Source organism: Drosophila miranda, chromosome 2 (assembly GCF_003369915.1).
Source record: "Drosophila miranda strain MSH22 chromosome 2, D.miranda_PacBio2.1, whole genome shotgun sequence".
NCBI lineage: Eukaryota > Metazoa > Arthropoda > Insecta > Diptera > Drosophilidae > Drosophila > Drosophila miranda.
The window spans coordinates 13,795,928-13,820,138 of NC_046675.1; the positions used below are offsets into that span (position 1 = coordinate 13,795,928).

General features: G+C 45.7%; 6 protein-coding genes across 8 annotated transcripts; 4 read left to right on the forward strand and 2 right to left on the reverse strand.

Annotated features, from left to right (window-relative positions):
• The first annotated feature begins 244 nt into the window (after positions 1–244).
• Positions 245–1,426, forward strand: LOC108154990 (Golgi SNAP receptor complex member 1). Its single transcript, XM_017285534.2, has 4 exons — positions 245–356; positions 422–609; positions 676–1,061; positions 1,122–1,426. Exons 1-4 carry the CDS (start codon positions 335–337, stop codon positions 1,222–1,224), a joined length of 699 nt encoding a protein of 232 aa, XP_017141023.1. The 5' UTR covers positions 245–334; the 3' UTR covers positions 1,225–1,426.
• A 460-nt stretch (positions 1,427–1,886) lies between these two features.
• Positions 1,887–2,307, forward strand: LOC108154992 (mitochondrial import receptor subunit TOM22 homolog). Its single transcript, XM_017285536.2, has one exon. It carries the CDS (start codon positions 1,994–1,996, stop codon positions 2,249–2,251), a length of 258 nt encoding a protein of 85 aa, XP_017141025.1. The 5' UTR covers positions 1,887–1,993; the 3' UTR covers positions 2,252–2,307.
• A 210-nt stretch (positions 2,308–2,517) lies between these two features.
• LOC108154991 (mitochondrial import inner membrane translocase subunit Tim22) lies at positions 2,518–3,383 on the forward strand. Its single transcript, XM_017285535.1, has 3 exons — positions 2,518–2,863; positions 2,929–3,122; positions 3,175–3,383. Exons 1-3 carry the CDS (start codon positions 2,626–2,628, stop codon positions 3,328–3,330), a joined length of 588 nt encoding a protein of 195 aa, XP_017141024.1. The 5' UTR covers positions 2,518–2,625; the 3' UTR covers positions 3,331–3,383.
• Positions 3,384–3,655: 272 nt separating this feature from the next.
• Positions 3,656–8,701, forward strand: LOC108154988 (toll-like receptor 9). Of its 2 annotated transcripts, XM_017285531.2 has the most exons (3): positions 3,656–4,028; positions 5,160–5,265; positions 6,871–8,701. In XM_017285531.2, the coding sequence occupies exons 2-3, from the start codon at positions 5,242–5,244 to the stop codon at positions 8,416–8,418; spliced, it is 1,572 nt and encodes a 523-aa protein (XP_017141020.1). In that variant the 5' UTR covers positions 3,656–4,028; positions 5,160–5,241; the 3' UTR covers positions 8,419–8,701. The 2 variants fall into 2 exon arrangements, with proteins under 2 accessions (XP_017141020.1, XP_017141018.1); XM_017285529.2 differs by lacking the exon at positions 3,656–4,028 and having other exon boundaries at positions 4,061–5,265.
• Positions 8,702–8,922: 221 nt separating this feature from the next.
• Positions 8,923–11,563, reverse strand: LOC108154987. The gene is made up of 5 exons (XM_017285528.1): positions 11,462–11,563; positions 11,343–11,390; positions 10,873–11,279; positions 10,615–10,816; positions 8,923–10,556 (listed from the first exon to the last, which is right to left on the reverse strand). Exons 1-5 carry the CDS (start codon positions 11,474–11,476, stop codon positions 9,429–9,431), a joined length of 1,800 nt encoding a protein of 599 aa, XP_017141017.1. The 5' UTR covers positions 11,477–11,563; the 3' UTR covers positions 8,923–9,428.
• A 2,109-nt stretch (positions 11,564–13,672) lies between these two features.
• Positions 13,673–23,772, reverse strand: LOC108156792 (NADP-dependent malic enzyme). 2 transcript variants are annotated; one of them, XM_017288470.2, is made up of 4 exons: positions 23,411–23,772; positions 19,899–20,709; positions 14,805–15,733; positions 13,673–14,744 (listed from the first exon to the last, which is right to left on the reverse strand). In XM_017288470.2, exons 1-4 carry the CDS (start codon positions 23,470–23,472, stop codon positions 14,069–14,071), a joined length of 2,478 nt encoding a protein of 825 aa, XP_017143959.1. In that variant the 5' UTR covers positions 23,473–23,772; the 3' UTR covers positions 13,673–14,068. The 2 variants fall into 2 exon arrangements, with proteins under 2 accessions (XP_017143959.1, XP_017143958.1); XM_017288469.2 differs by lacking the exon at positions 23,411–23,772 and adding an exon at positions 21,059–21,248.
• Between the last annotated feature and the right edge of the window lie 439 nt (positions 23,773–24,211).

The window sequence follows — 24,211 nt, forward strand, 5'->3', positions numbered from 1 at the left end:
AATGAGACGAAACATTTTTTATATATCTGAGGGTCATTCACCGTGTTACCGACACGGCCGACAATGCACGGCTATTTAAACTATCCGAAAGTTATCCCGCAGAGCTGAAGCAGCTAATGTAAATACTGTAAAAAACATATAAAAACATTTTAACAAAAAATTGTTCAAATCATTAATTAATCTAAACATTTTCAGATTTCATTTTGCTCTTTTCCAGCTAAAAACTGCTTTTTCCTGTTGAAAACTTGCCACCACTGCTTCCAGCTGTAGCTAGTGTTATCGTAATCGAATCTGTGCCACACAAAGGCCCCCAAATAATTTCTTCCTGACACAAATGGCTATTTCCAGCTATGATGGTAAATGCATTGGGATCATCATTTGCAAACTGTCTCATCTGTCCCTCTCCTTACCCATTGAACAGTGCTGCGGAAGCAGGCGCGCTCACTGGAAAACGAAATCGACCTGAAGCTGGTGGCGTTCAGTAAAATTGGAGCTGGCAGCGGGGGCAGCAGCGGCATAAGCAACAGCAGCAGCGCTGACACATCACCTCTGCTTGGGGACCTTGTCTTCGACTCGCTGTCCGAGGAAATCGAGCAGATGCTGGAGAAGGTAGGGAGACCTGGTGCTTGAGTTACTTACCCCACTTACACGCATCCCTTCTCCGTCCATTCGCAGCTGTCGACCCTCAATGAGTCGATGTCCGACCTGCCAGCAACAGGTGCTGCCGCCATGCACACCCTACAGCGGCACAGAGAGATCCTGCACGGCTACAGGCAGGAGTTTAACAAAATATGCGCCAATCACACGGTGCGCATTGAGCGTGAGGAACTGCTCCGCGGTTCCGGCCTGACCACTTCTGGCAGTCCCTCGATATCGGGCCTTAGTCGTCGCGAGATGTACATGAAGGAGACCGGGCACTTGAGCAGCGCCAGTCACCTGGTAAACGATCAGATCAACATAGCCATCGAAACGCGGGACCATCTGCACGCCCAGCGCCAGGCCTTCAAGCGGCTGCAGACGCGATTCAATGACATATCGAATCGATTCCCACTGATTTCCAGGTAAGTTCCAGCTGGGCCACAGATTACAGAGCATATAAAAAGATGTCTCCTTCCTTTCAGTCTCATTCAGCGCATCAATATAAAGAAGCGGCGCGATTCGCTCATTCTGGGTGCGGTAGTGGCATTCTGCATAATTCTGCTTTTGCTCTATGCCTTCAATTAGCGACCCATCGTCTTGGACAACCCAAAGATAGAGCTTTTATCCAACTCAACTGCAGACATTTTGCAATTTCCGTTTATTTCCCCGATGGTATATGTGTATAATTAACTTGTGATAGCAATAAAATGTAGTATAAGGATGAATAATATAGAACGTCGCTAACAAATCATAATTTTCAATATAATATAATTTTTTACTCACCAAAGCAAGAAAAGTCCCATCTGGGAAGAACGAAACAAGTGGAGTTAGATGTCATCCAATATGATCTGATTTATAAAATTCATAAATTCATAAAAATAAACCCTATCTGTAGTCGTTGATCAGTAATTATAGTAGAAGTACAGAAGCAAGAAAGAGGATCAATAGGCAGGCATAGACGGAAACTACGCAGTAGAGTAATCCGTTATTCTTTCAATTCGTATTTGCTGAGAGCTTGGCTTGAGAGCGGAAGAGAGTTTCAGCCGAGGGTGTGTGGAGCGGTGAGAGAGAAGATTAGAAGGAAGATCAAAAAGGAGTTGAGAGATTGCAACAGTATTGCAGGGTCTAAATAAAGCTGGAACTGAAAAAGAGGTAAGTAAAAAAAACATACTCTTTTCGCTTTAAATGTGTACGGATTTTCCGTTCGCTTTGTTTCGCAAAGTATCCTTCAAGTTTTAAATCATATTCGAGCATTCAACAGCATTCCATTCGAGCAATACATTACATTCAATAATACTTCAAAGTACTGAGAATTTTTTGCCCGACATAAACACAAATTATAAATTTTAGGAAAATGTCCCAGCCATCGGAAAATGCATCCCATGCAAATACAAACTACGATGATGAGCCCGACGAGTCGATTGTTGAGCGCCTCTGGGGATTGACCGAAATCCTTACGGAGTCGCATCGCAACGCCATTTCAAAAGTCGCCAAAGGAACCGTTACTTGTGTCCAGAAAGTCTGCTCCGGGGCTTGGATGATATTGTCAGCTTCTCTCATTCTGCTCGGGCCCATTATCTTTGAAATCGAACGCAACCACAAACCCAACTAAACTTCATTTAATTAAATTAGATTAAATAAAGATGAATGTACCTAATGAAATCGCAATAAACATAGCTTTTGAAACAAATAGCATTTGTAATTTGTAAACGGAAAACCAGTAAAAAGTCAACAAAATGGCTAAGCGGCAAAGTGGAATTAATAAAAAAAAAGTTGAAGGAACTGTACATTTTCGTTGTGTCTCTGTCTTCAGTCTAAACTATTGGTTGGCCTTATCGATAGAGCGATAGTTTAAAGTGGGTGACAGCCCTAGAAAACATCTGTTGGGCGATGTAATAACAATTTCATTTTTTTACTCTATACCCTTTGATTTGTATTAAACTGAATTTTGTGAATAGAAATACGGAAACTTATTGATAAACAGAGATGTCCATGCTGCCAAATCCCGCGGATCAGGCCGCAGAGGCGGCCAAGGCCCGCATGTACGGCTCCGAGGACCTCGACAGGTTGGCCATGCAGTTTGTGGGGAAAATGCAGCGATACCGCGAGAACATTGTGATACCGAGAAGCATGGGACCGGTGAAGATCAAGACGAACGAAGAGAAGCTAATAGAGTCGGCTGTGGAGAGCTGTGGCTTCAAATGTGCAATGGCTTGCGTTATGGGTGAGGCTCTCACATGTTTGGTTGGCTTGCTTTGGTTATTTATGTACGATGCATCCACTCTCTAGGATACGGTCTTGGAGCTGCCCTTGGTCTGTTCAGTGCCTCCGTGAATCCCAACATGGCCGATCCGTTTGCGAACACGAAGAAGCAAACAGCCCGCGAGGTGTTCCGGGAGATGCGCGCCACCACGCATTCCTACGCCAAGAATTTCGCCCTAATTGGCGCTGTGTTTTCCGTTGTCGAGTGCGCGATTGAGAGTGTAAGTCAGCAGAGATCAATGTTGTAACCCACCTTAATCCGTTTACCTGCAGAAACGTGGCGTCACCGACTGGCGCAACGGCACCTACGCTGGCGGCATCACCGGCGGACTGATTGGCCTACGCGCCGGCATAAAGGCTGGCGTCATAGGCGGCCTCGGCTTTGCGGCGTTCTCCACGGCAATCGACTTCTATATGCATTCTAGATAGGCGCAGCTTTGGATCCCTTTTATCGTATAAATGCTTGTTTGTAATTACCAAAATCGGGCTTTCGTCTTTCTTCAAAGTTGCCGCCCAGGAAATGGGCTCCCCTAACGAGCTCGGCACGATCAGCTCCAGCAGTGGTTTGTTTCCGCTGCTTCCTGCCTGGCTGCCGCTGCACAGTGCACAGAGTTTGAGCTGTGACATTTACAGCGCAGCTGCCAGCCATTAATATTAATCCAATGAAATGTAGACTCGGCCGCGGCATGGGCAGTGCGCTACAGTCTCGGTTTCGAATTCGGCCAACGACCGACCGGTTTAGCAGTGCCTTCGAGGCGGGGGTGGGGGAGCCGAGTCCAGCTTGTGGGAACGGGAATCATGATCCAGCTTGGGGCGGCCGCAGAATGCCTTTGCCACAGCCACAGCACATTTCCAGTTTCGTTCAGTTCGATTTGAGCAACAGGCAGGTAGAGATCGCCGTCGTTCTGCCGAGAGTTTCCGCTTTCAGTTTCTGCCGCAACGCGTTGATTTAAGACGAGTGTGCGATGCGAGGCTGAGACTTCGGATGAGGATGAGCGTCAGTACGGCAGCTGCAAAAGTGCAACAGTAACACCGTACCACCAGCCACAACAATAGTAGCAGCAGCCGCAGCAAACAGCAAACGGGTTTCATTTGCAGACTGAAAGGCAAACGTCGCGTGTGTGCTTGTATGTTTTTGTGCGGTTGGGTCGCGTGCAGTTCACAAAAAATATGCAAAACCCTCAATTACTATATTAAGCATAGACCTAAAGACTATTAAGTAGATTAGATGGAGCTCTGGCCTGGAAGCACTACAGTTCTTCTCTCAGCGGCTTGATGAAAGCAAAATCAATTGTTGGCAAAGGCGGGTCGCCCCGCAACGGAGCGACAGATATCAAATCTTGTACACACTGTGCGCGATCGTGACTCACAAGTGTCTGTGTAGTGTATCGAACAGCCGAGTCCGTCTGGCTGTCCGTCTGGCCGCAATGTTTATGCAACCAATTTCCAGAGCCGCAAGATCTCTTGTTTGCTTTCCCTTAGTTCTGCGTCGGATTCAATTTGCGTGTGTTCGGCGAACAACTCAATTCATGGATTGTTTTGTGTACAGTGTAGCCAACAACAAGTTCAATGAAACCAAGTGACACTTGCATCTAATTGGACTTGGTCTCTGTCCGTCCGCCTGTATTCGTATGTACATGCGTGTCGTATGTACGAGTGAATCAAGAGTCGAAGACTCCGGGCGGCTGAGTCAACGGAGCCCAGCGTCGAATTCGAGTCCAACGCCATTTGCTGGTTGCGCCATAGCAGCCGATCCGCTATCTTATCTCCTCGTAATCTCCGCGAAGAGAGTTTTGGGCACTGCAGTTAAGACCCCGCTCCGAACCACTCCGTAACCAGCAGCTGGCCAAGACCCCAAGGCAACAACAGCGACATTGACAACCTTGCTCGAAAGCAAGAAAGTGTGGGAAGGGGGGGAAGAACCAGGTAGAATCAAAACAGAAGAAGCCCAGTCGATGACTCAATTAGAATTCACTTTTACTTTGATGATTTAGCAGATAGCATAGCCCATACCCCACTCTCTCCTCGCTCTCCGTTCTGAGAGCGCTGCAGAGAGACAGAGAGAACCAAAAAGAGAACTCAAGCGAGAGAGCAGCGATATCTAATCAAAACAAATAATGCCAACGTCCCATGTCGGGGCTTGATTCATTAATTTAGTTCCATTTCCCGAAGAAAGCGGTCTGTCGCGCTCGAAACATTAGTCGTAATGAGAATATAGAAAAGTGAAATTAATACGATAAGTGCCTTTTTAAGAACAGATCCATCCAAAAACAGATTCTGCTCTGATCGGAGATTCGAATACGATATAAAAACTGCAGGAAAACCGAAACAAATACAACGATGAAGCACAAATTTCTGCTGCTGGTGAGTAAAGTATATAATTATATATTTCCAGGCCTTACAAACACTATCGCTATCTTATCTGGAATACTTTTGGCCCGCTGTGTTTCGGTTCAGATAGGAGGAAGAGCACTACATATGTGTGCAGGCCCGATGTGTGTCACTGTGTGGTGGTGGGGAGACCTTTTTATGGAGCCAAATAGTGACCTCTTTTTCTTTTGCGGGACCTAATGTAAGGGGAAGCATCTGCTCCGTATCAGTCATCAATATAAACATATTCTGCCCATCTGCCTCTCGATCTTCTAGATGGCCTCTTTGTAAAAGTGGCCACATTTGGTGTTAGATAAGTAATATAATAGAAAACCATAGGAATGCGATTGTAAGAACCAATTCAATGCAATGCCGTCATAGAAGGATCTAGATATGGCTGATTAAAGTAGAATTCCTCAACGTCGTAAACAAATAATCTACAAAAATATTAGAAAAATGTTCAATTAAGAGAACCGAAAGTATAAATATTTTCCTTTAGAAGAATGGAATTTATAGAACTTATAGAACTTCTACACAGACCTTTATTTCTTGGATTGGTAAACTTGGTAAACACTTGGTTTCAGAAAATAAACAACATTTTAGCGGAACAGCAGTTCGGCAATCCGTTTGCCTTAATCATATTTTTATCCATTTTGTATAAACACCAAAAGTTTTTAGTTTCAATTTTGATAAGGCAAAAATGTGCAAACTTTTCTACTGATAACATTTTCAAATCCATTTTGCACTCACACAATTTTGTAGACTTTGTTCCTACCTATAATTTCCCATAATAACTATGTCACTACTCAATTAAAAAATATGGGAATACTCATAAGAAAAGCAAAAAAAGAAAATCATGGAGTGTTTCTACAAGTGTTTTTGCTTAAATATCAATGTATGTACAACACTAATTGTAACCTTAGTGGTCTTGAAAACATGGCATGGAAATGCACTTCGTATCGTGACATTTGAGCACCAATTCAAAAACGGAATCTGAAATAGTGTAAACCCATTCATGGTCAGCACAGCGGGCGATCTTCTCCAGTCATGAGAGCACGTACACTCTAGCCTGACTTCCTCAACGGTTGAGTATAGCTCTTTTCCCGCTAGCTAACAGCACTCCTTTGTATATATGTCGGTTTCAAAATGAAACACCAGAGCTATGATTTTATATTGCATTTTATTAGGCCTTAAACGACACAATGAAAATGAGTTGAACAAAGAATGAGGATAGCTGTTAGCCCTGTAGAATAATCAATCAAGATACCAAATTTATCTATAAGTGTCTATAGCACACCACGTCGAAGCTTTTTGGGATTTTAGGAATATATATTCGATATTCAAAAGAACCGATTGAATGGTATTGCAAACTTCTGACCGAAACTAGGATACCCTCTCCGAGCATATTCAAACATCAGTTATTCTTGGTGCTGCCACCCCAATTTAATAAGGAGATTCAGTGTTGGGCAACGCAAGAACTTAACGGCCAATAGGAAATAGGAAATATTTATTTTTGAAAACAATCTTCCATAATAAGAAACTAGTTCTGAACAAATACAAATGCAATTTCTAAACATTAACTAATTCCGATGCTTGCAGCTTCTCACTGTGACAGCGATGCTCATAGCATTCGCGCAAGGCCAGCACGAGGACATTCCCTACCAGGCAGTGACGAACATCTGCCAGACATGCGTGTGCCTGAGCAACCAGGACAGCAATCATCGCATCCACCAGACCCTAAATTGCGACATGAAGAACTTTGAGCACATCCTGCCCCGATGGCCCACCGAGTTTGGCACCCAGTCGACGGGCACGGAGATTGTGGCCACGTACTCGGGCAACCGCATCCGACTGCTGCAGCAGCTGCCGGCCACGAATGCGACCTTGACACTGTCCTGTCGCCACTGCGGCTTGCAGCAGCTGCAGGCGCCTCTCTTCATGGATGTGCCCAACGTGGAGGCGCTCTATCTGAGCTGGAACGAGATCGCCGAGGACGCGCTGACGCCAGAGCTATTTCGCGGTCCCTTCAAGACCACCAAGTACGAGCCGATTGGGCTCAAGGACCTGGATCTAAGCCACAACCGCATCGCTCTGCTGTATCGCAAACTCTTTGAGCACACCCCGCAGCTGATCAAGCTAAACTTGGCCTACAATCTACTAAGCGAACTGGACGATGCCACCGCCTCAGCCCTGGCCTCGGTGACGACGCTGCAGCGCCTCGACCTGTCCCACAACGGTCTGGCGAGTCTGCCCAGCGAGCTCTTCACCAAGCTAGGCAGCCTCCGTATTCTGGATTTGTCCGGCAACGAGTTCACCGTCGTTCCGCCCAGCATCCAGCAGCTGGGCAAGTCACTGGTGCAGCTGAATGTGGCGGGAAATCAGTTCACCGACTTAAATGCGCAGAGTTTCCAGAAGTTGGAGGCACTGCGTCGGCTCAACATCAGCGATCTGCCTGCCTTGAGCACCATTCACCGGGGCGCTTTGGCTCTGCCGGCACTGGAGCAGCTAGAGTGCGCCAGAAATCCCAAGCTGGAGCTGCTGGAGCTGAATGATTTGCTGGTCAGCCGCGGGCTGTCGCAGCTGGATATCTCCCAAAACGCACTGAGCACGCTCACCCTTAACGTGAGCAGCAGTAACAGTAGTGCCGTAGCTTGGCCCCGGCTCCGCAGTGTGTCCATTGCGGGCAATCCCTGGTACTGCAGCTGCGACCTGCTCCAGGCCCTCGAGTTGGTCGAAGTGCAGCGCGTCGAGCAGTCTGGCGGCGCAGCGGAGGCCCGTTGCGATACGCCCTATGTGCTGGCTGGAACTCCGCTCTCTAACCTGACGTCACAGAAGATCTGTAGTATGGTTATCCCGAAGAAGTATCGCGCCGTGGACGAGGAGCCACCGCGCTTCCTGCGACGCCGCTACATCGTTCTTACGGCCATCATTGCAAGCGTAGTGGTGGTCCTCGGCCTGCTTATCGGATTCGTCGTGGTCTGCGTGCGACGCCGACTCAAGGGCAGTGACTACGGCGTCCAGCCCATCCGCTACACCAGCGTGAGGGGCAGCAACCTGTCCGCCTTCTCGCAGCTGCAGCCCGCTTCGGTGGCCAGCAAGTTCAACAATGCCGCCAGTGCCGGCACCACAGGTGCAGCCAATGCCTGAGCCCAGTCCCGGATAGGATCAGGATCAGGTTGATCGCACCCGCGTTAGCTGCACGAATTTCGAGCCAAAGATGTCCACGAAAGTGTTTCTGCCACTTAAGCCCCTACCTATACCGAAAAGACTTTGTGTGCTATCGTGCTATCCTGTACATATGTATGTAGTCCCCCAGTGGAGCTGTTCCCAGCTCCCACCACCACCCCTATAGTTTCTAGTGCTGCCATTGATGTATGTATTGTACTTAAGTTTCGAAAACTAGCGTTAAATAAACCATTTTCAAATAAAATCAAGTTCTTTACCATAGCTAGGGAAGGAGGTGTATCCACGGGAATTGTTCGAAGTGCAGCAAATATACATAACATCCCATAATCATATCCGATTTATTTAAAAAGTATGAATTAAGAGGTGTATCTAAAAGATATCTACCCCTAAACCGGGTGTTTAAAGAGTTTAGGGTATACTCGTTTATGAATATTATATCCGACTCCATAGAAAATATCCACCAGCTTGAGAATTTACAACAGATGGAATCTTTATTACAGCCAGAATGCAGAATATCTCCTCCAGTGTGCGCCCTCTGGCGGAGTGAGCGAGATACAATAGCCGGATGGTAATTCGTCGACGGAGTACAAATATGGTATAAGTTACATAAATAATAATATTTACAGAGTACCAGGTATTAGTAGTGACTCCTCTTCGTTCTGGAGATGCATCCTGAATGAACAATCGAAACAAGTTCAACGGAGCACACAATTTTATCTACTTACAAAAGTTTATTATTTGCGCGTATTCTTTTTACAGCAATTATTTAAGTATTGGGCTAAATACGCAAACATAGGAACAAACTGAACGGCAGGATGCAGGGGTGGAGTCGCTCGGCGCGCGGCTTATCTCACAAATTGGTTAGATAAAAGATAAAAGCTTATACAGATAGTGCCGAATGTGTGGGAGATAGTGCGGGAGTGGGAGCAATGAAAAGGTAGCCAGTAATGGGGTCTATACAATTGCATTGTCTAGCACTCGCTCTCCAGAAGTTCTTCCTCGACCGCTGCTGGCGGACGGGGCAGCTGGGTGGCATCCAGTTTAAATAGGTTGATGGCCTGCTTCTGGGCCAGGAACTGACGCATCTCGGCAAAGTTGTCTCGCTCCTTGTGCTGCTTGCTGCGCTGCTTGAGGTCCCGTTCGTCGGCAGAGTCCGACTCGGAGTCGGTGCCGGAGCTGCGTCCTGTCTGAGATACATCGGTCAGACGATTGTCTGCCTGCTGCTGTTGTTGTTCCACTTGCTCGGTTTGGCCGAAGAGCTCATCCACGTTGATACCCTTGGAGGCGAGAACCTCGCGCTCCTTCTCCAACATTACTTGGCGTATGGGATCGATGCGATCCTTGAGTTGCTTCAACACTGGCTTGAACTTTCCCTTCGTGATGCGCTTTTCGAAGTTGAGCAGTTCTTTCTCGGGCGTGGGGTAGGCCGCCTGCTGTTCGGCCTCGTACTGCTGAGCCTCGTTCTCGTCGTACATGTAGGCGTAGAAGTCGTCCTTCTGCTGCGTCTCGCCCACGTTCTGCGAGAACTCCACGCGCAAAATACTGTCGGGAAACTCATCGTCCGCCTTCGTAGAGGTGACTGTCTTGGGCAGGTCTTCCTCAAGATCCAGCTTGCTGTGCAAAAACTTGTTGTAGACCAGCATTAGACGTTGGAAATCATCACAGCAGACGGCCAGCGCATTCTCGATCCCGCGCATGTTGCCGGCCACGGCCACAAGTTCTTTGGCATTATTCTTGTGAGCCGCCTCCGTGGCCGTCAGCTGTTGCAGAGTAATATCCAGGGCCTGGCACTCACCGGCCACAGCCACCATGCAGGCACTGAGCTTCAGCGAGGAGTGCTGCAGTACAGCAATTGGGCCGCTTTTCTGCTGCTGTGCCTTGGCCGCATGCAACTCCGCCAGCTCCATTTGTTTCCTGTTCTGCATGGCAACGGCAAGGTTGCCGAAGTGCTGCTCCTCCTCCTGGACTAATTGCCGCACAAGACAATCGATTTTCACCAACTCCTCGCTTAGCTGGGAGATCGACGGCCGCGTCGTGATGGTCAGCGCCAGGCGGAGCAGATATTGCGACTGCACATAGGCAAAGATGTTGTGGAAGTTCTGCATAGAATGTGGGATTACCAAGACTGAAAACACTGTGGGAAATAAACCACTGTACCTTTATGTGCTTCGGACTGTAGTCCGTCACATTGTTTTTAAAGTACTCGCACTCTCGCAGCTCCTCCATGGGCGCATAGTATGAGCCGTATTTGGTGGGTAGGGGGTAGTCCGTCTCCAGCTTGCGCGTGGCGTCGTAAAGTATTTCGGTCACCTCCTTGGCCGCCGTTATGCAATCCCAGGCTCGCTCGATCTGTCGCGACCTGTGCATGCAAATGAATCAGCAAGTTTTTCAATCATTTTGTGCCAATAGCCTTACTCAATTAGTTCCGCCTGCTTCATGATGATAATCTCCTGAAAGTACGTCATGTTGCGCCTGATGCAATTGCCAAACTCATCAATGGTCCGCACGAGCTGCTCCAGCTTGCGCTCCACAATCTTGTTGCGGCACACAAAGACGCTCTTCACGGCAAAGAGGGCTGTAAAGGTGCCGGTCACCAGGATCGTGGGAAGCATGGTGAACCGCAGCCTACGCGGTGTCACAAAGTGCTCCAGAAGTGTACCGCCCAGCAGCAGGCAGGCATTCCGCGTGGTCAGCAGTCGCCGGCCGGGACGGGAGGCCGCCGAGGACTGCAGGTCCTGCATGCATTGCTCGAGCGCCTCGACGTGGTCAACTAGCAGGCGCTTTGAGTAGAGTATCTTTTGCAGCAGGCCATCCTGTATCACCTGTTTGTTACGCAGTGCGTTAGACAATTTATAAATAGCATGTGTTTTCTGCACGGCACTCACCTGTTTCTGCTTTAGTTCATCCACTAGCTGGCGACGCTCGAAACGTTGCTGAAGTCGAATTAAAACAACGTTTATCAGAAATCAATAGCACTACAGTTGACCTATACACATCTACGTACCTTGAGCTCTTGCATTTTAGCCGTTTTGTGGTTTAGAAAGTGCACTTTTAAAGTGCATTTTACGAGAAAATCAGTTCGATAAAATATACGGTCTGACCGATAAAAAAACACACTTAGCCCTCTTAGCCCCCTTCATTTAAACAGGTGAACAACTTGAGTGAAACGGCCGCAAATAGCACTGTTTGTAAATTCTTCTTGTAGAATTATATTCTTCCTTTTTACTTTAAATAAACCCAACGATATCTTTCACCTGAGATTCATTAGTTTCGTGGAGTGCGTTTTTTAACCACTGGTCTACACTGGGTTAATCGTTTTCTGTCACTAATCGGAAAACATATTCCTCGATTTTGACATTCGATTTGATATTACTAGCTAGCTAGAACCTTCATCCCTGACCAAATAATTTTATCCAATAAAATAATCAATTTTCTGCAAGATTGGCTAGTTTTAGGAACTCCCCTTTTATTGCATTGTTTCCTAAATAAGTTTTAAGCTAAAAAGGTCAAAAAAAAATTAAAGCATAACGTAAGTATGTACGTAATAAACGTAAGAGTGTATGAAATGAATCAGCTATGAGAATGTACATTTATATACCCTATTTAATTTTTGTTAATCAAAATTCTGTTTTCCAAGATTCTTTGAAATGTAATTAATAATAGCCTTTCTCAGATTGAAATGTTTCAGACTTCAGATTCCTATACCCATTTATGGTCTCTGTAAGAATAACATGGAAAATCTAAATTTCATCGAGATAGCTTTACAACAGAGACTGACTAGTTCCTGCATTCACTGGGGCCTGATATGACAAAAATCTTTTAGCTATAATAATAATCCGATCTGATCCAGATTCGGCAATTTGGTAGATATGGTCATTCTCTATGATGGTGGGGCGGAAGGGGGTGAAACCGACTTTTAACAGTGAGATCTAACAGGATTATGGATACCAAATTTGGTTGCTCTAGCTCTAATAGTCCCTGAGATCCTTTAAATCGGGGCGAAGTTTTGAAAAACATTTGTAACAGTGACATATAACAGAAGTCTGCACACAAAATGTCGTTGCTCTAGCTCATATAGTCTCTGAGCACTAGGCGCTCATAGGGACGGACAATCGACTCGGCTATGGGGTCGGAAACGCTTCCTGCTGGACGTTAATACACCCCTATACTCATTTTGAGTATCGGTTATAAAAAACAGCAGAAGCAATCATTATAAAGGCGGGCTTTAGAAGCTGGAGAGCTCGGTTTGACGGGAAGACCAATGTCCGCTACTTTATCGATCAGGTAGAAAAGTAAGTCGAAGCACATGCAATACACCAAGACTACATTTAAGTGCTTATGCCTATAGCATTGCAAGGTCGTGCACTCGAGTAGTGGCTCATGTTGGTGTGAGCGTCAGGGTCACCATTTTGCGATGCTAATCAGATCCGACATAAGATTAACAGTCGTACTTGGTAACAAAAGTTGGGACGAAGGTGGCGTCCCGGTCGGAGGGACATATAGTAAAAGGAGTGCCAAAAGTGCTCGAAAAATGTTTGTACTGAATGCAGAGAGTTTCAAACAAGAAGTTTCCCCAGTTATTACTTGGCATTGAATTTTTTTCCAAGGTGAATACAACAGTAATGTGGTGAAAGATTCATGGGTATCAGTGTAAAAGCGTCAGAAATTGAAAAATAGCAGGTCGATCTCACGCTTCCTGAAGACACCACAAGTGGCGCACGTGTAGAGGAACTAATTGCAGTCTCAGACTCGCTGTAGGTTAGGTTAGGTTCAGGCGGTAGCCGGGGGAGTGATGAAACCCTCCCAAGCTCACTTGGACCTGTAGAAGGTCCGTTGTGGTGCCGCCAGACTCGCTGTAACTCATCAGCGAGCCAGCCACACTATCCTGGAATAGTATAGGTACGATCAATTTGGCGGAGCAGGGTTCAGGACAAGGCTACCAGGCTACCAATTAGCTCAAGGCAACTTCGAAGCTTCCAAATCCAGTCGTATACTCCTACTGTCCCATACTAAATTTCTAAATAATTCAATTCTCAAGTAACACAGGATAAAATCGACGCGATTAAATCGACGTACCTAAACCGATTTTGTTAATAACAAAAGACTTACTGGCTAGGTTTATCAGCTATAGCTATTGCAGTCGGTTTGAGAGTAATACGGCTGCTTGCAGTATTTACAATAATTAGAAACCGTAAAATCCTAAGACTATACCAGATGGATTTCATTTTTTTTGTATTTTATTTGTAGGTACTTAGCCTAGTTTGTGTTTTTCAAGATTACATAGAATTTGTTTACATATCTAGTAGATCAATAGCCCATTTACATAAAATCAACATCATAAAAAATTGTTTGTGGAGTTGGTAAACGCAGTTCTCAAAGCAGGGTCTGCCCAGGAGCTTTAGGAGCCCGTGGGGCGAGTAAATACATACAGATTTGGATAGGCGTGGTACAATTTTGCTATGTGTTAGACAGATGTGAGATTTTATATAATAAATAACATGGTTTCTGCTCGTGCCGGTTTAATATCTGGGGATGCACGTGTTCGGCGACTGCTCGCAGTGGAATGGAAAGTACGCTGCCATGCCACAGCTAGATCTAGGGGTACTTCCATTTACAAGTGGTAGGTGGCAGGCACGGCACGCGGGTAATCCAGATCGTACATTTGTGCCTTGATGAAGGCCACCTTGTTGGCGGGTTCGGGATGAACGGTGGCCAGTCCGTTCTTGTAGGCGTATTCCACAATTCTCTCGGCAATGGCTATCGAGCAGTTGACAATCGAGGTCAGGGGCGGGTACAGGCTGCCCCTGTTCAGATCATCCTTGGAGACCAGCTCGGCAAGGCGCTCGGCCGAGACCAGGAACACCTCTTCGGGAATGGTCAGCATGCCGGCGCACAGGACACCGAGAGCCACGCCCGGAAAGATGTACGAGTTGTTGCCCTGGCCAGGATAGAACTTGCGGCCGTTGTACGTCACTGGGGCGAACGGCGATCCAGATGCAAATATGCACTTGCCCTGGGTGTGTGTGTACGCCTCCTCGGCAGTGCACTCGGCCTTGCTTGTGGGGTTCGACAGGGCGAAGATGATGGGGGTCTCGTTGATCTCGGCCATCTTCTCCAGGATCTCCTTGGTGAAGGCTCCACCTTGGGCGGCAGCGCCAATCAGCACATTGGGACGCACGCGACGCACAGCCTCTTCCAGGGTATCGATCGGAGCGTGAGTCTGGGCAAAATGCAGCTTGTGCTCTGTGAGGCCACCCTTTGGGCGGTCACGGACAATGACGCCACGGCTAGAAGTACGTTAACCAGTTAGATTTTAATGTGGATGTGGAATAGAGTATGTTTGTTACCTGTCTACCATCCAGATGCGAGCCTTGGCCTCATCATCGGTGAGTCCTTCGGCCTTCATCGCCATGGTGCAGAGCGTGGCAATGCCGAGAGCGGCCTCGCCAGCTCCCAAGAACAGGAGCACATTGTCCTTCAGCGTGGTCTTCTTGATCTTCAGCGAGGCCAACAGACCGGCCACGGCCACCGAGGCGGTGCCCTGAATGTCATCGTTGAAGGTGCAGTACGAGTCACGGTACTTGGACAGCAGACGGAAAGCATTAGCGTTGGCAAAGTCCTCGAACTGGATGAGGCAGTTCTGGCCGAAGCGACGCACACATCCCTTCATGAACTCTTCGATGAACTCGTCGTAGAGGGCGCCGGTGGGACGCTTCTGGCGCAGACCCACATACAGGGGATCCTCCAGGATGCTTTCAGTGTTCGTGCCCACATCCAAGGTAATGGGCAGACATTGCGATGGCTTGATACCGGCCAGAGCCGTGTACAGGGACAGCTTGCCGACGGGAATGCCCATGCCATTGGCCCCGAGATCGCCCAGACCCAGGATACGCTCGCCGTCGGTCACCACAATGGCGCGCACATCTGTCTCGGGCCAGTTCCTGAGCACCTCGTAGACGTGGCCCTTGTCCTTGATCGATATGTACATGCCCTTGGCGTGCTGGTAGATCAGGCTGTACTTCTGGCAGGCCAGGCCCACCGTTGGGGTGTACACCAGCGGCATCATGTGGGCGATGTCCGAGCTGAGCACCTTGTAGAACAGGCGCTCGTTGCTCTCCGACAGGCTGATCAGGTACATATACTTGTCCAAGTCGTTCTCCAATCGGTCAAGCAGGATGCGGCTATGCTTGACCTGCTCCTCATCGTCGCGCACCACGTATGGCAGAAGGCCATGGATGCCCAACTGCTGGCGTTCCTCGTGTGTGAAAGCCAGACCCTGAAGGAGATGAATATGTACATTATAACTAGCAAAAGATGTCTCTCAACCCTATGATTTGCAGAATTCGAATTGGAAAAGATCACCCGACAATCAATTAGTGCATAATGATCTGCTCTGAGGCTCTGGCTATCACTCTGGCGTTCGCTGAAATGGTGGAAAAGTTTGCTGCTGCTTATCATTCACCCATCGCCTGAGCACGCGCCATTCCTCCGGATAGACAATCTGACTGTCGTGAGCCCTGCCGCTGTCTGTCGTCTCGGTCTGACCTTGCCATGTTCAGGAGCTGGGTAGTGAATGGGGGGAGATTAGCACTCGCCCAGGCACCAGCCCGATTTCAAGTTCAAAGTCAACTTCTAGCTCTGGCTCTGGCTCTGTCCATGCCGATCGCGATTCGCGAGCCGGTATTCAAATGCATTGTGCGGGGAGGGGGTTTGGGGGTTTGACTCGAAATGACTCAGAGCTGAGCTGGCCTCGATTCACACGCACGATGATGCAGTGGTTTTGAAAGTTTGCTTTGTAATTGCTGCGTCTATTTTCGAAAATGCCTGCGAGCCATACAGTAGGACGCGATTATGTTGGGGGCGTTCCTAAAGCCCCAGACAAGGTCATCGCCAATTAAAAAACGTGCAAATTGGCTTCCAAACATATGCATTACGCTGGCTTATGACAGGTCTAAGGAATTTTTACGGATGTACTCGTAGTACCTGTTGATATGCACATTGGGGAATAATTACTCGTGCATTAAATGTAATTATGCGAACACCAAAATCGTGATCGGACAAAGGTATTGTGAAAATGTCAAAGTTTATCGTAAGTTTCTGCCACTAAGACATCATTCACCTTTAATTTACGGGCATGTGTAATATTTTCTCACATTTTAACCATTTTCCACTGCTGTTCGATCTATTATTAAACTTTTAAAAGTCCGAGACCATTTGTCTTATTTGTTTTGCTTTGAGGGCAAATAAATTAACATGGTATTTCCTCAACTTTCTTTGGTCTTAAATATAGATTGTATTCATCATTCTTGGGGGGTTTGACCAAATGATAGAGAATAGCATACCTCATCATTGGATTACCCCAGGTTGGGATGACAAGCAATATTTTTATGTTCATTCATGCTGACTTGGTAAGGTGCTAATTCTGATAAAAAAAAGTAATATCTATGGTTTCAACATTGTGGCTTAGAAATAGCCACGTTATTATGCCGGTGTGGGACTTCATTTGATTACTTTACTACTTCCATTGCTCTAATGCGATCTAATGGTGCTTGAAGAGTCTTTTCAGTAAATTGTGTAGCTCTAGTTAATGTATTCATCGAGATGCTTGCTGAATCATTATTTGAAAGGGAAACCCATGCGTGAAGTGCGTGGACTTGCGTCAAGTTTCGGTCAATTTAATACAATTTCGTTCGGTTCGGTTGTAGTTGTTCTGATTAGAGGGCTTGTGCGGTGTGAGAATTCCATTTAAGACAATAAACGAGCTACGAGTCGCGTACCATGCCCGAGTGAGCCCCCATAAACACAAATTTCCCGTTATCGCTGGCTACGTCATCGGTGGGCTGGTGAAATAATAAAAAACTTGAGAACGACACCGTTGACATTGAAATCGACAGCACAACGGCACGACGGACGATAAGCGAGCGAAAGTGTGTACCGTCTGGCTGCCTGGCAACAGGTATTCTCCACATCAAGTGCGGCAAAAATTCGAGCTTGCCACACAACGAAATGTAGAGGCGGCAGCTCTGCGATTACGCATACAAAATTCGCAAAAAACGCCACAAACCAAAACACGAATTAGCGCTCAGCTGATATTTGCACCGTCTGGCGCGACCAGTTACAGATAATGATGATCATCAGCATCATCATAATTAATGGATGTCTGGGTCAGAGCTCTGAATACCTCCAGATGACGAAAGCGCCGCCTTAATCAGCGCGAGCTCAGGCAGACATAAGAGGCATAATTCCCAGCCCAGCAAAATGTTTTCCTCTGCAAAGGTGAGCTGATGAAAGGCCTTTTGTTCAAGGCTTGCACTTTGTGCCATTGTGGGCCAGGCTGAGCGGAATGATGGGAGGATGTGGATGGATGTGTCAGGGTCTCAAGGCAGCTTTGGAAAGGAGCGGAAGTGACACAAGAAAGGATAATGCTACTTATGTGTGGTAGTGGAATGGGAAACTAAAAACGTACCAAGAAACGTCTTTTCTGGAAAAAAAATTCCAAGTAAATCTTCAAAAATACTATCATGAAATTACTTGGAATTAAAAGTGTTTATTTAAACAGAAAACAATCGAACTATGTGCCTTTAACAGAGCCACAGTAAGTGCCGAACTTTATGCTCTGCTTATTCGGCGCGGCACATTGACCGCTTGAATTTGCTTACATTTTTAATTTCCTTTGAAAGTCAATAAACAACACCAATAGCAGGGGAGCAGAGAATGAAGCAAGAGACAAACAAAAAGGCATACTTATGCAAATTATCGTCTGGTGTGAGCAAACACGCTGATGTATGGTTCGACTATATATTATATACATACATATGTATGTACATATGTACATGGCTGATAGAGGGCGATGAGTGAGAGTATTATCGCACTTGATTCTTGTTTTTTTTTTGCGGTTCGGAACGGAGTTAAATTTATGGCTAAATGTAGGTCAGTTCTTGGTCTTCTCTCTTCCGACAGTAGATTTTTTTTGTGCGATAAGAACTTGAAAACTTTCCGTCGGTTTGCGGAAAAGAGAAATGAAAACATTTCCAGTTGGAATATAAACATCAGCTGTTGAGTGCAGAACTCAAGTAGGGGACAGAGACAGGGGACCGCGATAAGCAAGTGTCGTTTGCTCGGAACGAAGTAGAATAACATCTCCGATAAGACAAAGATACCGGTATTTTCTGCCTACAATATTAATTTCAGTTTAAACATTTCCTGACATTGTGCTTCGACGTAATAAGAGATTGGGAATATTCATTATTATTGTTATTAAAGGCATTTAGGGAAGAACATTTCCGGAGGGGTTCTTTACTGAAGCTTCCGCTAACGTTGCGAAATTCAATTGAATGGATATTTATCCCCCTCTATCCTACAGAGGAGTACTCCTACTATTATTGTTTCGTCATTCTGACTGTAATATTTGTTTGATCGAAGCGCTATTTGAGTACATACATATAAAACTGTGTATATCCCAATTTTAGGGAGAGGAATGGGCTGTTTATAAAAACATGTAAAACAACATTCTCTGTCTATTGGCTACTGCATGCAGCTGTATAAAATAAAACATGCCCTTGTCCCCCTCGAGCACCGGCTACAACTACAGAAACTACAACTACCATGCGCCTCACTCTCTCTTTCTCTCTGTGCTCTCTCGGCAGCAACAATGGAACCAGATTGGCTCTCATCTGCCATGCGAAAATAGCGGAAAAACAATTGCAAGCCGAAAAGCACAAACAGCATCGCATCTCATCTGCAAATTGGCATTGAACTTGAAATGCAATCTCAGAGAACAAGTTGAAAGATTAATTCTGTCAGGTCTCATGTTAGCTGCTTGATAACCGATGGATATTTAATTGACCAATTGACCAATTATAGCTGCTTGCTATCGATTTTTTGTGTGTTCCGACGTCTGACATCAGCCACAAAAAATAATGAATAAAAAACAAAAAACAAATCGTATGAGCTTTGGTCTTCCAGTGCGGCGCGTGTTCGAGTGAAACTGGACTGACAGTCTGGCTGTTGCTCTCCCGCTCTCGCACTGGGCCCGGCTATGTCATCTAAAGGTCACCCACACCAGACACCACGCACTCGCCGTAAGAAATGGAGCAACTGCCAAAAAGTATATATTGTATTCTCTGCTTTGAATTGTCAGCTGACATTTCCGTTAAATAGTTATTTATATATTTATGAATTGGAATTTTTGTATGGCATTGCATGAAAAATAGCCAGCAGCTAATTGTGAAATCCCAGCGGAGTAGGGACTGGTACTAGACTCGTGGCTACCACTGTCATGCCAGTCAGGAAAGCCTATCATCGATTCCCCCTCAGGGCAGATTCACATCATGAAACCCACCCTGCACGCAACACTTTTGCCTGGTACTTTTCCACTTAAAATTTCTGCTGCCCAAGGGCTAAATACATAAGAAGAGAGCCGGAGCGGAGCGGGGACTCACCTTTGCATAGCGCTTGTCGTGGAGACGGGTTAATCCGGAGATGCTTCCAACGACTTCGTTGTCGCCGGTGCCCCAAAGTCCCAGACGATCGCGGGGCGTATACTGGTCGATGTTGACTAACTTGCTCATGTCGTCGTTGTTGTTGCTGCAGTTGCTGTAAGAACGCTGCGGCGGCTGGAAGCTGTGGCTCAGTTGCTGCTGGTGGAGAGCGTTGAGACTCCGGTGAAGCTGGTTCCAGTGATGCTGCGAGGATAACTGAAGTCCTTGCGGTGGAGGCGGCAAGTCCGTTGCTTGTAGTTGATCGCTTGGCTTCGCTGCTTCTGCTCTGTCAGCTGCTGCTGCTGGGGCTTCTGATGATGATGTTGCTCTGTCGCCGTCGCTTTGCGTACTGATTTTTGTCGTTAGTTTTGCAAAATTGGAAAGTTCGTATTCGAGTGTTGTCGTCGTTGTAGTCGTATGATTGTTACACACACGACTACTGCGCCATTTTTGCGCCGACGTCGGAGCGTCGCCACATCTACATGGTGCTGTTCCCGCCGTATGGGTGTGTGTGCGAGAGAGAATGTGGGCTGGTGTGGGCAGGGTGGTTGTGGCTGCCGTGCTCTCATTGTTGTTGTTCGCTAGTGCGCCTGAGCGCGGGTCAGCTGTTCGGCAGTGAGAACAGCTGCTGCTTGTGCTCCGAGAGCTACCAACGGGAATTGTGGTTTTGTAGATGCCGTGCTGTGGCTGTTGTTGTTGCTGCTGAAGGTATGGTGTTATTTGGCCATTGGAAGGGCTGTGGGAATTATTTGCAGTTGGATAGACCGGCGTGCTGGGTGGACGAGATATTGGAAAAGAGACAGAGAGAGAGAGAGAGAGAGAGAGGGGAATAGTAAGTATGTGGGAATGTGCGCCATGTAATTAAATTACGGGATTGTGAGAGTCGACTGTTATGTGAAGCAATGCCAGCCATCTGTTCCCTACTTTGTCTTTGACTTTATCCCCCAGCCGAATCGGACAGAACATTAAATCGGAACAGGTGATGCTCGTTCCAGACAGGCTTTCGATCCGATAAGCCGTGATAAGCAATGTCATTGATTAACCCTGCCCCCGCTCCACGCCCACTTGTTCGTTAGGACTCATACGATTATGTGGGTATTATGTATTAGTCTCACACTCACAGCAGCTTGAGCCGTCGTCCAAAGGTTCCGCTCGAGTACCCGGAATAGCGCCGGAGAGCAGAGTACATCGTAGCTGCACCTGATACGGTCTCTATATGCAAAAGACACTTGAAGTTCGTTCCGATTCCGCTCTTCCTTGTACGTATGTAATTGTCTCTGAGAAACCGTCTCTATTTTGCTAGTTTTCACTGACTACCGTGCTAGAGCACTCAAAGGGAACTGAGCTCAACATGCAGCACTCGATTTCTCGCTCAGTCTTTTTGCCATTTACATTTTACACTTTCGCATGCCGCTTTCCTTCCACTGATTAGCTCTCGCCAGATTGTTGGCGCTCGGACGGAAATCAGCTGACTGATAAAAGCGGCAAATGTGTACATACTTATGTATGTTTATATATTTATTTGCCCGTTTATGTGGCATAATAACAACAATACAAGTGTCTGGGCCAAAGAACACAGAACGAAAGCCGTTCGATAAAGTTCAGATACCGTCAGATCACAGTGTCGTCCCTCTAAAGAGGGTCCCCTTTCATTGGAACTCAGAAAAGCTCATAGACAACACGATTTTTCGCGACTAGAATGACCTTGAATCGGATGATCGGGGATGACTATACCCAATGATGAATACAGATTGGAATTGCAAATACCATTGCAAATTTAACCGAATTAGTAATTCGAATTGTGGAAGAAAAATGTTACTACCTTGAGGCTGAAAATCGGGTGATTAAAAAACAATAGTCAGTTTAATGACTGCAAGGTCACGTTTCAAACGGAAATTGGTCCAAAACGGTTAAAAACTATACCTAAGTGGGTTCGGTCCAGCATGTACAAAAAGGTATGGTCAAAATATGATAAGCTAGCTGAAGGCCCTAGGCAAAAAAATATAACCGATATTTCTGATATTATTCACGAAAAAATTGTTAGGAATTATTGTTTTTTCATGGTTAGCCTCTTTTTAATTTGTGAAAAGTCTTATTTTTAAAGGTTTTTCTTTTACATAACTTAAGTATGCCAGTTTCGAAGAACTTCCAAAAAGCAAATGAAATTCGCTCAAAATTGTGTAGCTTACAGTCTGGGAACTAAAGAAGTTTTCAAATGAAAAATCAATAAATTATTGCGGAATTTTGTCAAAAATTTAAACTTTGAAAATCCCAGAAAATAAATTAGTTTCTCTTTTTATATTTTATATTTTATTTATTCGTATAGGCTCTCTTATTAAGTTCTAAGTTTTTGGAAATTCCTTTTTTCTTTTTTCATCTTATGTGCGTAATATTTTTTTAAGATCTGTCTATAAAATTAATAGCGAACCAGCCCAAATGAAACCTTAGGCTTAACCTTCAATATTCCGTACGATAGCGATCCCCAACCAGTCCCCAGAGTTTGCACTTGAGACAATCACATGCCACGTGCGTCAGGAGCGAGTGCGTTTCGAAGTCTGAACCATTTAATTATTACACAAAAATTGAAAGTACGAGTACATGGCATGCCAATAAATTGGAACATTACACACATGTGTGCGGAGCAACCTTCATCAATATTAATAATTCACTGAAGCTTTGTTTCTTTTTTATTTTTCGAGAACTTTCATGACCGAGTAGCGAAACGCACCTGTCGCTCGATTTTTTCTGGCTCTCCAGCGATCCAATATGGGTTTAATTCGAAAATCGTTAATTATAGATGCAGACACCTGCTGCCCGCCCCGCCCAAACTATCGATGGACGGTGTGGCGTGTGCCACCCCACTTGTCCGATGCGTCGGGTGTCGATGAGTCGCGCGTAAAACGCTGATAAAACGCCAGTAAATCGCATCGTTAAACACTAATGACAGTGCCAGATGAAGATTTCTGACAGCAACAGCTCGGGGGTGTGGCTGGGGCGTTTGTTTTTATTTATTTCACGTGCCATCTAAATAAGTCAACTAATTGCAGGGTCGAGCTACAAGTTGGGGAGACAGATTCTACACAGTGCTACTAATGGATCAAACGGAGAAGCGTGGAATGGAATGTTAAAATGACTCGAGGAATGTTTTGATACACTCTTTTTGTGTGGCTTCGAGTATATGGACTTTTACTCTCAGTTGAATTAGTTTTCATCTCAATTCAGATTGATTTTAGCTTCGCATTAAAAGTATCTTTAACATATACACGTTTTTGTAATAAGAATGTATGTATTTCATGGAGTAAGTAAATATCTGTGAAGATTAATTTTCTTGGAATTTAATAGTGAATATTAATAGTATTGTATCACTTTTTGAGCAACTAATCGGGCACCTCTCGCACTTTTCAAGTCCTCCCTTCGTTTGCAGTTGCCTTTTGCGGGGCTTCTGTTTTTTTTTCCTATTTGCGTTTCCTTACCCATTTTCATCGAAATTTCTTACGGCATTGCGATCGGCGCAAATGGAACTGGAATTGCCCATTTTCAGTACCGACTCGGATAATTAACTTCAGCAAAACCTGAGCTCGTTAATTGAAATCAGAGCGCCTGTGCCTGAAGTTCCACAGATGTTCATAAGCCAAGGGAGAATGCAACAATAGAGAACCTTTCGTGTTTTGAAGGCAAGTTTTACAAGTCTGGCACCGGCGACACGAAGGTTTGCCTGAAATATTTCGAGCAGCGTTAATAACCAATATTAAAACAGTGTTTTTGCACTCGAATCGGTGTGTAACCCGCACTGCCAAGTTGTTCAATCATCGACTCTGAACCGCCCGAAACCGAACCGAATCCAAAACTAAACTCGGACTGAAAACGCGGCTCGGCCTGAGGCCACTTGTGGCGGCGTTGCCCAAAGGAGAATGGGAGTGCAAGTGAGCGACAGAGCTTGCACACACTAACAGAAAAAACCCATCCACTGAGCGAAAAAGTTCGTCTTAGAGTTAATTTTCGGGTAATATTTAGGGATTGAGGGTAAAAATAAATAATAGTCCTGGAATGATCGACTACACAGATAATATATAGCATTTGTGATGATAACAAATTCTTTTTGGAATTTTTCTTTGATAATAAACTCGTACCGAGATTGATAAAAAATTAACTTTTCCTTACGAATCAGTTTTCTTTACATATTTATGAATATATAGTGTTTTTTTTTTTACAATTTCATATCAGCACATAATGCATATACTATTTGTTTTCTCAGTGTCCGTTCACTGGCTCAC

What these genes read in the sequence shown, in the direction of transcription:
- LOC108154990 (XM_017285534.2), top strand. Translation starts at nt 335, where the DNA reads ATGGCTATTTCCAGCTATGATG. An exon ending in TCGAGCAGATGCTGGAGAAG is followed by an intron (nt 610 to 675) that starts GTAGGGAGACCT and finishes GTCCATTCGCAG; the next exon opens with CTGTCGACCCTCAATGAGTC. An exon ending in CGATTCCCACTGATTTCCAG is followed by an intron (nt 1,062 to 1,121) that starts GTAAGTTCCAGC and finishes CCTTCCTTTCAG; the next exon opens with TCTCATTCAGCGCATCAATA.
- LOC108154992 (XM_017285536.2), top strand. Translation starts at nt 1,994, where the DNA reads ATGTCCCAGCCATCGGAAAATGCATCCCATGCAAATACAAACTACGAT.
- LOC108154991 (XM_017285535.1), top strand. Translation starts at nt 2,626, where the DNA reads ATGTCCATGCTGCCAAATCCCGCGGATCAGGCCGCAGAGGCGGCCAAG. An exon ending in TGCAATGGCTTGCGTTATGG is followed by an intron (nt 2,864 to 2,928) that starts GTGAGGCTCTCA and finishes TCCACTCTCTAG; the next exon opens with GATACGGTCTTGGAGCTGCC. An exon ending in TCGAGTGCGCGATTGAGAGT is followed by an intron (nt 3,123 to 3,174) that starts GTAAGTCAGCAG and finishes GTTTACCTGCAG; the next exon opens with AAACGTGGCGTCACCGACTG.
- LOC108154988 (XM_017285531.2), top strand. Translation starts at nt 5,242, where the DNA reads ATGAAGCACAAATTTCTGCTGCTG. An exon ending in AGCACAAATTTCTGCTGCTG is followed by an intron (nt 5,266 to 6,870) that starts GTGAGTAAAGTA and finishes CGATGCTTGCAG; the next exon opens with CTTCTCACTGTGACAGCGAT.
- LOC108154987 (XM_017285528.1), bottom strand. An exon ending in ATGAACTAAAGCAGAAACAG is followed by an intron (nt 11,280 to 11,342) that starts GTGAGTGCCGTG and finishes CGTAACAAACAG; the next exon opens with GTGATACAGGATGGCCTGCT. An exon ending in ACAGTCCGAAGCACATAAAG is followed by an intron (nt 10,557 to 10,614) that starts GTACAGTGGTTT and finishes CATTCTATGCAG; the next exon opens with AACTTCCACAACATCTTTGC.
- LOC108156792 (XM_017288469.2), bottom strand. Translation starts at nt 21,126, where the DNA reads ATGTACTCTGCTCTCCGGCGCTATTCCGGGTACTCGAGCGGAACCTTT. An exon ending in GGACGACGGCTCAAGCTGCT is followed by an intron (nt 20,710 to 21,058) that starts GTGAGTGTGAGA and finishes TCGTCCACCCAG; the next exon opens with CACGCCGGTCTATCCAACTG. An exon ending in CGCATCTGGATGGTAGACAG is followed by an intron (nt 14,745 to 14,804) that starts GTAACAAACATA and finishes ACGTACTTCTAG; the next exon opens with CCGTGGCGTCATTGTCCGTG.